Raw genomic sequence first — 13,820 nt, 5'->3', positions numbered from 1 at the left:
TGCACAGAGCAACAATGACCAGAAAAAAATGCCCGATCCAACCTGGGCTGACATTACTACAGAAGCCTCCCTCGAAAGACCGAGGGACACCCTCTTCCTTCCTCACGGACGAACAATCTGTGAGTTCTGAGTTCATGGAGAAAACATTCATGGGAAACCAACGGTCTTACATGCAGCTATCGATTAGGTTCAGGTGCACCGGTTTGGGGAAAGAGCAACGAGGAAGGGGGAGTCTCCTTTAAGAAGCGCCCACCACATTCTCCGTCAGGCACGATCCTGAATTTACTCAAAGGATGGCCGGCGAGAAACACCCCCGGGAGACGCTGAGCCTGCAGCTGCCTGCCTGCTGGCAGAGCAAGGGGCATCCCCCGCTCGTTCCTTCCCTCCCGGGCAGCCGGAGGAGCGCTCCCCGCGCACAGCAGCCGCGGAAGAGCCCGGGCCAGAGGCACGACGGCTCCGCCCGGCCGAAGGGGAAGAGCGAGAGCGCGCGGGCTCACAGACCTGCGGTGCGTCGGGCTCGGCGGGCGGCTCTCCCGCGCCGGCGCTGCTGCTCGGGCTCCGCTTCCCGCAGCGCTCCCCGCCGAGAAGCTCCTCCGCGGGCAGGCTGGGCAGCGGCGGCGGCGGCGGCAGCCAAGCGCCCTCGGCCACGGCGCGGCCCGGCGCCGCGCACAGGTTGTAGGAGTAGGGCAAGGTGCCCTCGCAGAAGTCGGCCGGGAAGGCGGCGCCGGCCGCGGAGAAGCGCTGCGCGCCCAGGCAGCGCAGGACGGCGGGCGGCCCGGCCCGGCGCAGCCGCGCCAGCACGGCCAGCGCCACGCTCAGCAGGAACAGGGCGGAGAGGAGCGCCAGCGCCAGCACCAGGTAGAACTGCAGCTCCGCCGCCGAGTCGGCGCCCGCCGCCCGCTCGCTCAGCTCCGGCAGCGCCTCCTGCAAGCTCTCGGCCAGCACCACGTGCAGCGTGGCCGTGGCCGACAGCGCCGGCTGCCCGTGGTCCTTCACCACGGCCACCAGCCGCTGCTTGGCCGCGTCCCGCAGTAATGCTTATTACTCTCAGTTAATGCTTGTAACGCGCTTGGAGCAAGCAAGGGGTAGGGAAGTGTGCACGTGTTCTCTACATGCTCCTTCTGGCAAAGCAGAAGCTCAAATCTCTCAGTCATTTCTGATGATTGATTGTCTTGGGTTTGTGTGCGTGGCAGGGGGTTTGGTAGCTGGGGAGGGAGCTACATCGGTGGTGTCTGTGAGAAGATTGTCGAAGCTCCCCTGGCTCTAAGCTGACCCACCTCTGGCCAAGGCCAAGCCAATTAGCAACGGTGGCTGCACCTCTGTGATAACGTATTTCAGAAGCAGAATCTGGGAAGAGGAGTTGGAGCTGTGAGGAGCAGTTTTGAGCGACTAACAGTGAAAGAGCAGAGGAGGAAAATGGTGAGGGGGGAGGTGCATCAGAGCAGAGACTCCTCTGCATCCCGTGGGGAGAGGGCAGCTGTCCCCTGCAGCCATGGAGGACTCCGGTGGAGCAGGTGCCATCTGCAGCCTGTGGAGTTCCCCACAGCTCAGCAGGTGGCTGCACCTGAAAAAGGCCGGGACTCTGAGGGAAGCCCACGCTGGTGCACTTCGTCTCTAGGAGGATTGCCACGTGTGGGAGGGACCCACGCTGGAGCAGTTTGTGAAGAGCTGCAGCCCATGGGGAGGACTCAGGTCAGAGAAAGTTTGTGGGGGGCTGTCTCCCGTGAAAGGGAGCCCACGCTGGAGCAGGGGAAGAGTGGGAGGAGTCCTGCCCCTTGAAGAGGAACAATGTGTGACAAACTGACCAGAAACCCCATGCCCTGCTCCCCTTCACTGCTGGGGTGGAGGAGGTGGAGATATCGGGAGGGAACCTGGCCCCAGGAAGAGGGAGGTGTTGGGGAAGGTGTTTTTAAGATGTGGTTATTCGTGGTTAATTTTAAGATGTGGTTGATTGTTAAGTGTTGCTGATGTTTGAATTAAATTGATGTTTTCTTCCCCTAACAAATCTGTCTTTTGCCGGTGACCATAAGGTGTGAATCATCCTTCCCTGCCCTATATCTCCATTCCAGAGCCTTTAGTTTTTATTTCTCGTTCCCATTCTTGAGGGGAGAGGAGTGAATGATTGGCTGCGTGTGGCTCAGTTGCCCTCTGGGTTCAAACCATGACATTAATAAAAAAGCCCTAAAGCTCTGATTGGCTCACTGAGGTAAAAAATGGTAAATGTACAGGTGCTTTGGCACATCTCTGCCTTGAAAATTCATCTCCCAGAGCACCTGGAAGTCACCGAAGGCTGAAACTGCAAGCGAGGCCCTAAAGTCTTCCTTTGGACAATGTAGTAGCGGGGCTGCTCTTGAGGACATTTGACAGTTCTCATGAAATTTTCTACATATCTGTTCTGCTCATCTCCTATGAATATGAAGCCATAAGTGCAAATGCCTTATCAAAGGCCACTATCTGTATAGAAGGACTTAGGAGAGACTCCCTTTTAGTTTCTCTTTCATTTTCCTAACACTTAAGATTCTGTCTTCACGTGGATCTCCAGGGAAGTCAGTCTTGACTGCAAAACTACACTCACAGTTTCACATGCAAAAGAACAATCCTCATGTGGAAAACACAAAAGACAAACTGCAAGGAAGCCTGAAGGAAGGTCAAAGGATGGGAAAATGTAATTAAGACTTTGACAAAATTCTCCATCAAAATGTTACATGGAGATAGATATAGATAAAAGTTTCACAAAGGAAAAAGAAGTTTTTCTACCCATACATCATTATGCTCACTTTCATTCAACCCTATAAAACTTGCAGGTTTGTTTCTGACAGTCATAATTGGCAAAACAATCACGAGAGGGTAATGCATCATGATCATACCAGGAAAGGAGATACGTTTCTCTCAGCCCACCACCATTCTCAGAAGAATCCAAGAACAGAAGTATTCAAGAACAGGCAAATTACAAACGGCCAAATTAAAAGACCAGCAGTAATCCAACACAGACTGGGTCATGGAGGTACCTCCATAGGAGGAATCTCCTTGCCTCATTTGTTTTCCTGGGAGACAACATTCAAAGTTTCAAAAACATAAAGAAATCTCCAGAAAAGGGAAAACAAACACAACCTTCCAGAAATCAAAGGCCTGAAAGAAAGTCCAACCGTAACTATGAAGAATCTCTATGTCGCAACACAACAAGGAGATAAAATTTAGATAAAGGAGGTTTCTCACGGGAGTTATCAGCCATTCTCCCCATGCATCATCCCTCTAACTGCAGAGTTATTGTACAAATGCTTTATTATCAGAGGACAAGCATTGCATTTCAGGACAGGGAACCAGGATCACAGCACACATGGCACAGGCCTTGGCCTTGGCCCCAGCCATGAAATCAAACTTTACTCAACCAAAATCACATAGACCGACCTTTTCCCTGGTGCAATGCCAGCCTCTGCCCCTCCTCGCTCTGCGTTCGCAGCCTTTAGTCACACCACAGACAAGATCCAACCACTGGCCACGTACCAGCCACAGGTGAAAGAGCATTTCATGCAGTGACGTTTTAGGGAAACAGAAGCGCATCAAAGACTTTGTCTTGACAGCTCTAAACCTTCAAGGCAGGGATGGAAACATCAGGGTATGGATGGGTGACATCCAGTCTTTGTGACATAGCAACTACGGCCCTCCCGGGAAATGCTTTCCCACCCTCAGCCATACCTCAACATCTCCCTTGGCCTTCACCACAGATACAGGATAGATGAGGAACGGTACCAAGGCAGGTACTACCGCCAAGGGTGGAATAAACAGTGAGCAACAGCTGCAGCAACAACACAGAGAAATCATGCCTGGGGAAAATCAATCCATCCATCGAATGCTACTGTTTCTGCAGCAGCCTTCCTCCACGAGCTGGGAAGGCAGACAGTGAGACTCCTGTCTTTCTTTACACTGAACAAACTTTAATTTCCCTGTTCATGCAACTGCATTGTCATTTCCTTTGGGACTCCCATTATCAAACAGCAAGAACCAAGAGCTGTGTGTCCAGTGTTACCAACCAGGTCCAAGCACATCCCATTGGGAAAAAGCATTTAGGTAAGAAAACAATCTCACTACAAATCAACATTTTTTGGGTTCACCACTACTGGCTTTGCCATTTTGCCCAGCACAGATGGAATCACCCGAAGCTCTCCACTGAGCCTACATGGAGGATGTAAATGCGAGTGCCCTATCTCACTTGCTGCTCTGCATGGATGGGGGTTACACTGCTCCTTCTTTCATCCTTCACGGATGACACAGATCAGCATTTCCCATCCACACCACCCAGGCAAACCCAGCGGAAGGAGGACAGGGATTCAGAAAGGCTCAAGGAAAACAGTGAGAGAGTGTGGGCTTATAGACGTGTGGCACATAAGTGTCCAGGGGTGGCTCTTCTGCACTGACACTGGTGTTCAGCCCCAATTCCCACAGGTGTCTCCACTGAAAATCTCCTGTCCCAGCAGGAGGAAGAACATCATTCTACATGAATAGTTGTTGCAGAAAGACTTAAGAAAATTTGGAGGCTTGTCATTGCCTTTCTGGACAGGGAAACCAAGATCACAGCATGAATGGCACAGGCTTTGGCACCAGGCATGAAACCAAACCATTGTCTAGACAAAAATTCATTGACTCACCAATCTTCCTGATTCGATGCCAGCCCCTCACCCTCATCGCCCTGCAATCACAGCCTTTAGTCACACCACGCACAATATCCAACTCTTGGCCACATCAGCTACAGGCAACAGAGCATTTTGTTCCATGACTTTTTAGGGATATACACAAGTATATCAAAGTCTTTGTCTTGTATATAGGGTTTGCATGGCAAGGTTTTAGTAGCAGTGGGGCTACAGGGGTGACTTCCGTGAGAAGATGCCAGAGGCTTCTCTGATGTTCCAGCAGCCTCCAAGCTGGATCCGCAGCTGGCCAAACTCAGCCAATCAGTGTCAGTGCTAATATCGCTGTCATAGCATGTTTAAAAAGGATTAAAACCTCCTGCACGATAACAGCTGGGAGAGGGCAGTGAGAATATATGAGAGAAATAACTTTGCAGACACCAAGACCAGTGAAGGAGGTGCTCCAGGTGTCAGGGCAGATATTCCCCTGCAGCCTGTGCTGAAGACCATGGAGAGACAGGTTGTGCCCCTGCAGCACACGGAGGTCCATGGCGGAGCTGATATCCACCCTGCAGCCCATGGAGGACCCCACACTGGAGCAGGTGGATGTGCCCCTAAGGAGGCTGTGACCCTGTGGAGAGCCCGCACTGGAGCAGGCTCTTGGAAGAACATGTGGTCCTGTGCAGAGGGGCCCACGCTGGAGCAGGGCTTCTGGCAGGACCTGTGACCCCTGTGGGACACCTACACTGGAGCAGTCCATTCTTGACAGACTTCATCCTGTGAAAAGGACCTATGTTGGAGCAGTTTGTAAAGATCTGCAGCCTGTGAGAAGGACTCAGTTGGAGAAGTTCAGAAAGCACTGTCTGCCATGGGTAGGACCAGACATCGAACTAGGGAAAGAGCATGAGGAGGAAGAATTGGCAAAGACAAGGCGTGATGAACTGCCTGCACACGCCATTCCCAGTCCCCCTGCACCTCTCAGGGGGAGGAGGGAGAAAAATGGGGAGTGAATTGAGTCTGAGTGGAAGGGAGAAGGTGGAGGAGGAAAATGTACCATGACCAGGAAACAGAGGCCTGAAAGAAAGTCTAAGTACAACTATGAAGGAAATCTCCATTGTAAAGTTACATGGAGACACAGATGGAGAAAGGAGCTTTCACACAGGAATTATAAACTGTTCTACACACACATCATGGTTCTACAGGCACAGTTACTCCACAAACACTTTATGACTGGAGGACTGGAATCGCCTTTCAGCACGGGGAAACCAGCATCACAACATCAGTGGCACAGGCCTTGGCACCAGCCATGAAACCAAACCATGGCCCACCCAAACCCACACTGACCCACTGTTTCCCTAGTCCAAAGCCAGCCCCTCACCCTCCTCACTCGGCATTCACAGCCTTTGCTTGCACCACGCACAACATCCAACTACTGGCCATATGGCGGCCACAGGCAACAGAGCATTTCATTCAGTGACACCTGAGGGAAACTGGGCTCTGTCAAAGTCTTTGTCTTGGCAGATGAACACCTTCAATGCAGGATGCAAACTGCTCCCCCAGCCCTACAGTTATAACAGATACTTATAAGGACCAGGACAACAAACAAAGTAAGAATGGGAAATCTACAGAAGCGAAGGAATCAGACCTTGACATGTCAGATGATGTCAGCTGTGGTAGGGACAAAGGAAAAGTATCTAGTAGCTAAAATGCCTGCAGGACACCCACACAGGAGCTCACACCAAAGACCAGAGCCACCGTTACTCAATGTAAGTCATTTGCATAACTGAAAAATGAAAAAATATTTGGAACCACAACTGTATGCTTCATCTAACCTCTAGGACAAACGGAATTTTTACACCATCTTTACATCTTTTAGACATCTCACATTAATCCACAGCAAACTTTTTCAATGGACAGATAGAAATTTTTCACCCTGCTCAAACATCACACAACAGGAAAGCTGCCTTTGCAGACAGACACCACTTAAGGAGATGGTGAACACAGTTCTCCTTACCCAAGAATAACAATTACAACACAGATGGATGCAAAGAGATTTCTCTGCTCATCATACTACGTCAAAGATGTACTATGGCAAATGTTCTCCAGTGCATAAGCAATACGCAGCTCCAATAAAGACTCACTCATCGAAGTATCAACTCAAAGACATCATCATCCTTCTTCAGCACATGGGCAACTTGGAAGAGACATGATTCCCAGACCTTAACGTAAAGTGTATGTCTATCCTCAATCTCTGCCATTCACAGGAAATATCATACAACAGGAAAAGGAATGGATGAAACAACAGCTTGGCCACTTGGAGACTGAGTAGTGTGATATCCAACAATATGACACCTTCAGACTCCTTTTATGCTGTTCAGCAGCAAACCTGGGAGTTACCAAAACACATGCTTTGTCTCCACCACTTCCTCCTCATACTCAGCATCCCCGAGATTCTCCTCAAACCCCCCAATCCATCAAGGCTGTCACTGATGATCATCATTTGCAGATACACTTCAGCTAAAGTCACACAGACAACTTATCCTTACCACGGATAGTCCTTGTTTTCTCACCGTGTCTATGTGACAAACAAGAGCATTTCTTCCAGTAGTATTTTAAGGAAACACACCTAGGAAAGTCTTCTCTTCGCAGCTGTAAACCTCAAAGGCACTTACGGGAAAGTCACTGAAATGTAACAGCTGTGATCTTCCACACACTATCAGAGACAGTGGCCCGTCTTTAACTCCTCACAGCGAGCAAGGGAAGAAGTTAATACATTCAAAATGAAAGGGGTTACAACATACTCTTCTTGCTGTTGGCAATTAGAGTGCGTACATAACTAAGGTGTTTAGAGGTACTATACAGAGTGATTGCTCTTCCCAAAGCTCTCATTATAAAGTTTCTCATAAGTATGTAATGCAGGTGTTAGCTAATTTTAGGAGATTGACATATGCAAAAAAGGAAGGGATGACACCATACTCTTCTTGATCATGGCACTTAGACTAAGTGCGAAATTACGGTGTTTAGTAGGTACTATACACACAGTTTGCTCTTCCTAAAGCTTTGATATAAGTATGTTATTAAAGTCTTCGCTAACATTTGACGACAATTGCAGTCACACATGAGAAACCTCACAGGACTCCCAGTGCAGCTGCAATAACATGACTCAGGACAAACTTCTTTGGCAAGGAGAAATGCACATTGTATGACACTGCAGCTGGGCACCGAACAGGGAAAGGAGCAAATCGTCTCTCCTGTCTCCTCCAACAGTCCCTCACACACAGCTCCCAGGACTCTCATCTCCAACCCTTCACAACTTGCATGGTGTTCTCTGACCCCATAATTTGCAAACACTTTTGACATCACAGGGCAGTTGCCCAAAACATTTCACTTCAACATGCAGCACCATCACACCACACAGCCCACAAAGATATATTGACACCTCCATAACAAGAAGGAAGATAAATTTCTGCTCACTGGAGGTTTAGCAGAAATGTCAAGGGCCTAAGACTAGAAGAGGTGCGACCCACAGGAAGAGAATAGGTCAGTGAACACCTGCATAGGGGCACTATCCCCCTCCTTACATCTCCCACTGCCCACTGACTCTCTCATGTGGCTCTTGTCACAGCCTGTATGCCCAAGCCAAGGCACATCCAGCTCCGTTTCAAGCAAGTCAGCCTTAACAGACGGGCAATCAGCAAAGCACATCTCCCGTTTCCTGCACTAGCCCTTCCCACGCAGCCACCCGGGGACTTTCTCAAAGACTCACAACTTCTCCGATTCTCTTTCAGCTCCCGAACAGGCAGACAGACATCGTCAAGGGACCAGTTGTTGCTGCCCAGCCCATTCCTCTGCCTTTTACACAAATGTGGAAGTGCAAAGACGTTTCGTAGGTCGCCACGGAGAAGCAGCGAGGCTGAGAAGAGCAGAAACGCTGAGCAGCCAAGCTACATCTGGGGCGCGAAGGCTGCGTCTGCAGAGCATCTCCCGCCACTGCAGCGCGCGTGCTGTCGGGAAGCACCTGACCTGCCCGCAGCGCCAAGTCGCCCCTTGTCCCGCGGCCGGCAGCAGCGGCAGCGCTGAGCCCCGGTCCCACGCTCCCCTCCCGCCAGCCAGAGGCAGCAGCAGCCGGCGCGGTGCCGCGGGAAGCGCTGCCTGCCTGGGAGCGAGACCCCCCTCCGCAGCGGGCGGGACGCGGCGCGGCCAGGCCCGAGCAGCAGCAGAGCGAAGCGTCGCGGAGCCGGGAAGTCCGGGCACGGGAACTCACCGGGGCAGCGGCGGGGTCCTCCCCGAGCAGCGGCGCGGGCTCGTCGGGCGGCGGCCGGGCCGGGAGGGTGTCGCAGCAGCTGCCGGCCGACAAGCGGAGCTGGCTCTTGCGCGAGTCGGCCGTGAGCGACACCTCGTGCGAGTAGGAGCGCAGGAAGGCGCGGACGCCGTCGATGCCCACGAAGTGCGAGGCCGGCACGCCGCGCAAGGCGCCGCTGCCCGCCGCCAGCAGCTGCGAGCGGCGCCACCGCCGCAGGCGCAGCGCCAGCAGCAGCAGCAGGAAGGCGAGGAAGAGGCAGGACACGGCCGCCACGGCCACCACCAGCCACCGCGTCAGGCTGCCGGCCGGCTCGCCCGGCGCCGCCGCCGCGCTGCCCAGCTCCGACAGCAGCTCGGCCACGCTCTCGGCCAGCACCACCGTCAGCGTGGCCGTGGCCGACAGCGCCGGCCGCCCGTGGTCCTTCACCACCACCACCAGGCTCTGCCGCGCCGCGTCGCGGGCCAGCGGGAAGCGCGCCGTGCGCACCTCGCCGCTGTGCAGCCCCACGCGGAACAGCCCCGGCTCCGTCGCCTTGGCCAGCTCGTACGACAGCCACGCGTTCTGCCCCGCGTCCGCGTCCACCGCCACCACCTTGGCCACCAGCGCCCCGGGCTCCGCCGAGCGCGGCGCCAGCTCCACGCCCGCCCAGCCCGCGCCCGGCCCCGCGCCCGGCCCCGGCGCCGGCGGCGGGTACAGCACCTGCGGCGCGTTGTCGTTCTCGTCCACGATCACGAGCCGCACCGACACGTTGCTGCTCAGCGCCGGCGCGCCGCCGTCCTCCGCCCGCACCCACAGCCCCACCTCGCGCACCTCCTCGTAGTCGAAGGAGCGCAGCGCGTACAGCGCGCCCGTCTCCGCCTGCACCGACACGTAGGACGAGAGCGGCGCGCCCCGCACCCGCCCCTCCGACAGCCGGTACCGCACGCGCGCGTTCTGCCCCCAGTCCGCGTCCGCCGCGCGCACCGTCAGCACCAGCGCGCCCGCCGCGTTGTTCTCGGGCAGCCGGGCGCTGTAGCGCGCCTCCGCGAACACCGGCGCGTTGTCGTTCACGTCCAGCACCCGCAGCGCCAGCACCGCGCTGCTCCGCAGCGCCGGCGACCCGCCGTCGGCCGCCCGCACCGTCACGTTGTACTCCGCCACCTCCTCCCGGTCCAGCTGCCTCGACGTCACCACGCGGTAGTAGTCCCCCAACGACCTCTCCAGCCGGAACGGGAGGTTCTCCGCGATGCTGCACCGCACCTCGCCGTTCGCCCCCGAGTCGCGGTCCTGCACGTGCAGCAGGGCCACCACCGTCCCCGACGGGGCGTCCTCTGAGATCTCGCTCAGCGCCGACGACACTGTCAGTTCGGGCGCGTTGTCGTTTACGTCTGTCACCGTGATCGTGACTTTCGCTGTGTCGAAAAGCTCGCCGCCGTCCCGTGCCTGCACCTCCAGTTCGTAGACAGCCGCGTCCTCGAAGTCCAGACTCCGCACCAGCGTGATCGCTGCCGTCTCGGCGTCCAGACGGAAAATTTTCGAGGCTTTTTCTGTGATTTTCTTCAGCGAGTATTTCACGTGCCCGTTGATCCCCTCGTCGGCGTCGGTGGCCGTGACGGTGAGGAGGGTGGAGCCCACGGGCACGTCCTCCGGCACACGCACCGTGTACTCCGCCTGGCCGAACACGGGCGCGTTGTCGTTGGCGTCCAGCACCGCCACGCGGATCCGCGCCGTGCCCGTCCGCGCCGGGTCGCCGCCGTCGCTCGCCCTCAGCACCAGCTCGTGAAACGCCGCCTCCTCGCGGTCCAGCGCCTTCGCCAGCACCAGCTCGGGACGCTGGTCCCCGCCGGGGCCCGCCTGCACGGCCAGCGAGAAGTGCTCGTCGCCGCTCAGCTCGTAGCGCTGCAGGGAATTCGCTCCCGAGTCCGGGTCGTGAGCCTCGACCAGGGGAAACCGCGACCCCGGCGATGTCGTCTCGCTCATTCTCTCCTCCAGTTCAGTTTCCTTGAAGCTGGGAGCGTTGTCGTTAATGTCCGTGATTTCCACTTCGATTCCGTAAACCTGCATTTCTCCCTCCACTATCACCTCACACCGCAGCACGCATCGCTGCACCGTCTCGCACAGCTGCTCTCTGTCGATCCTCTCCGCCGTCACCAAGTGTCCCGTCTTCCCGTGCAGGGAGAAATACTGCGTCCTACCTCTGTCCAACAGGCGGAGGCCGCGGTCGCGGAGCGCCGTCAGCTCCAGCCCCAGGTCCTTGGCCACGTCGCCCACGAACGAGCCCTTGGGCATCTCCTCGGGAACCGAGTAGCGCAGCTGCCCCCACGCCGCCTCCCACGCCGCCACCAGCACGCACCACAGCAGGGCTCGCTCCCGCCGGCCCCGGCGCCTCCCCGCCGCGCACATCTCCGCCGCGGCCCCTGGGGCCCCGCAACACCGCCGACACCGACCCGCCGCCGCCCGCCGAATCGCTTCTGGCTCTGGCTCCGGCTCCGGCTCCCGTTCACGGCTCTGGATCCTGATCCTCCTCCTTCTTCCCTCTCCGGCTGCCGCTCCCTGTGGCCGGCCCCGGCCGCTGCCGCCGGCCCCTCCGCCTCGCTGCAGCACGGCTCCGCACCGCGGGGACGCTCGCAGACCGCCCGGCCGCCGAGCCAGCCAGCGAGCGAGCGAGCGAGCCGGGCCGCAGCGGGCGGGGCTGCCTGCAGCGCTCCGGCCTTCCTCTCGCTCCTCCTCGGTCAACAGCGGCGCCCGCAGCCTCCTCCCGGCACTGCAGGCACCGAGCGCTGCCGAGCGCTGCCCGCCCGGCCCTGCCCACGGACACCTCGCGGGGACGGCACCGGCGCCACCGACACAGACATCGCTGCCCGCCCGGCGGGGAGCTCCTGCGCTGCCGTCTCTCCCCGACAGCTCCTCCTTCCTCCTCGCCGACATCCCCACCGCAAAGCAAGAACAAACCAACGACGGCCCGGCACTCTCTTACTCCTTCCGCACGGGAGGAAAATGTATCCGGCGATGTTATGCCAAGTCGAAGATGACGTGAAGACTCTGACGAGCCTGTTCCCCTCGCTCCGACAGCACAGTCTCCTCCGCGAATTGCACAGCTTTTTGCAGTAGTCGAGCTTCAAGGACGTTGCCTTCACGCTTTCTGCAGATCACAGATGCATCCTACAGCCACAGGAACTCGCCCCGTCCCGACAGCACAAGGCAGCAATGAAGATCCTCCCTCCAATGGGGACGCGGGATTTCCTGCACGGGCTTTTCCCTGAGCCGTTCTTTCCTTTAACGATGCCCGTTACTCCGACCGCACGGGAAAGAACCCTTGCTCATGGCCAATACATAGCAACTATAATACTTTATTTATTTATTTATTTATTTAACGTGTAGAATATCACGGGTCTTCGAGCATTAGTCCAAAAGCACAGTCCCCACCACGGATTTTTGTACCCGTCATGCTGGAATGACGGCTACAAGGACAGCAAGACAGAACAGGCTCTGAAATACAAAATATTTCGGACACACACACACACACACACACACACACAGAAGCAGAGGTGTCGGGCTCCCTAACCCAAGCGGCAGGAACTTGGCTTTCAATCTTCAGCCCCCCGGAACACGCTTCCAATGAAGTCCCCCACCGCCGCCGACTGAGCCGAGACACGTCAAGGCTGAAGAAGGTGGGGTCCATCATCTCGGAATCTAAGCCCCCTCGGCCCCTACCGCTCCGGAGGAGCTGGGCTTGCTCCGCCCCGCCACGGGCTCAGGGATTGCTCCCCAGGAGACCTTCCTGGGAACACAGCACAGGAGGAGGCGCCGCTACTGCTCGCAACTCGTTCTCTGCCCCCACCCCGGGCTGCACTACAGCTCCCCAGGAGGCGGGAGGCACCTGCACTGACCCCGGCCCGAAGCATCTGCTCGGCTCCAGCCAGCTGCCGGGAAAACGCCTTGGCGAGCGCGGCAAGAACCGCAGCGGGTACCGCTGCCTTGGCTCCTCTGCCCATTCAGCGCAGCCACGCGACTGCGTCGGTCTTTTGTTCTCAGCGGTATTTTTGCACTGTGGCAAACTGAGCAACGCAATCGCATTAAACGGTGCTACATGCGAAGATACAGTTAAAAATGGGTGGAACAGCAAAGGTGAAGGACACTGCCGTGAGATTTCCTTTTTAATACCCCACATTAAGTTAGGGGTGGCATAGCTGAAACACATTTGCATTTATCCAAGCATTTCGATACCTTGAACGACCAGAAGGAACTTTCATTTTCAAATAAGTCGAGGTGTAAAACCTTGCGACTTGTTAACAACTTATTAATCCAAGCCTTGAATGTTCATGTTGGTAGGACACCTCTTCAAGAAAATCCTGTAGGGCAGCAGGTGAAGACAAATACAGCTGCACACCCTAAACTATGCGGAGCATTTCTGAAAGTGTAAATGGACTGTATTCGAGTGTCTCATTGATCTCATTTACTTCTCGTAAAATTCCTTCCCCTTTTAGATATCTTCTCAAGGTGGGTATAAGCTGTCCTGCTCAAAGTGGGAGATTCGACAACGATTGAAAAGTGGCAGAAAGACAGAGTTCCTCGGTTTAGTATTTCCCCGTCAACGTGATTAACCAGGTCCAAGCAAGTTTCTCTCGGAAAGGGGAGAGGAAAATAGAAGAGGTTCAAAATTAAAAATGCGATCTAGTTTTTCTTATGATACCCCATTCTACACCTCCACGTGTGCATGAAAGACAGATCAGGAACGCTGAAGAAGAGGGAGCTAACACCCAGGGAAGAAAAAGAGTGAAAAAAGTGCACAGAGCAATAATCACTGGAAAAAATGCCCGATCCAACCTGGGCTACCACTACTACAGGAGCCTCCCTCAAAAGACGGGGGACACCTTCCTCCTTCATCAGGGAGGAACCATCTGTGAGTTCTG

The 13,820-nt window shown here is 55.6% G+C and overlaps 1 protein-coding gene across 1 annotated transcript; it reads right to left on the bottom strand.

Moving 5' to 3' along the window:
• Positions 1-282: 282 nt before the first annotated feature.
• Positions 283-12,928, bottom strand: LOC141965219 (protocadherin gamma-A10-like). Its single transcript, XM_074916467.1, has 2 exons — positions 8,485-12,928; positions 283-1,011 (listed from the first exon to the last, which is right to left on the bottom strand). The coding sequence occupies exons 1-2, from the start codon at positions 11,833-11,835 to the stop codon at positions 283-285; spliced, it is 4,080 nt and encodes a 1,359-aa protein (XP_074772568.1). The 5' UTR covers positions 11,836-12,928.
• Between the last annotated feature and the right edge of the window lie 892 nt (positions 12,929-13,820).

The sequence above is a fragment of the Athene noctua genome, chromosome 12 (genome assembly GCF_965140245.1).
Source record: "Athene noctua chromosome 12, bAthNoc1.hap1.1, whole genome shotgun sequence".
Lineage (NCBI taxonomy): Eukaryota > Metazoa > Chordata > Aves > Strigiformes > Strigidae > Athene > Athene noctua.
This window is presented reverse-complemented; position numbering and strand designations above follow the sequence as displayed.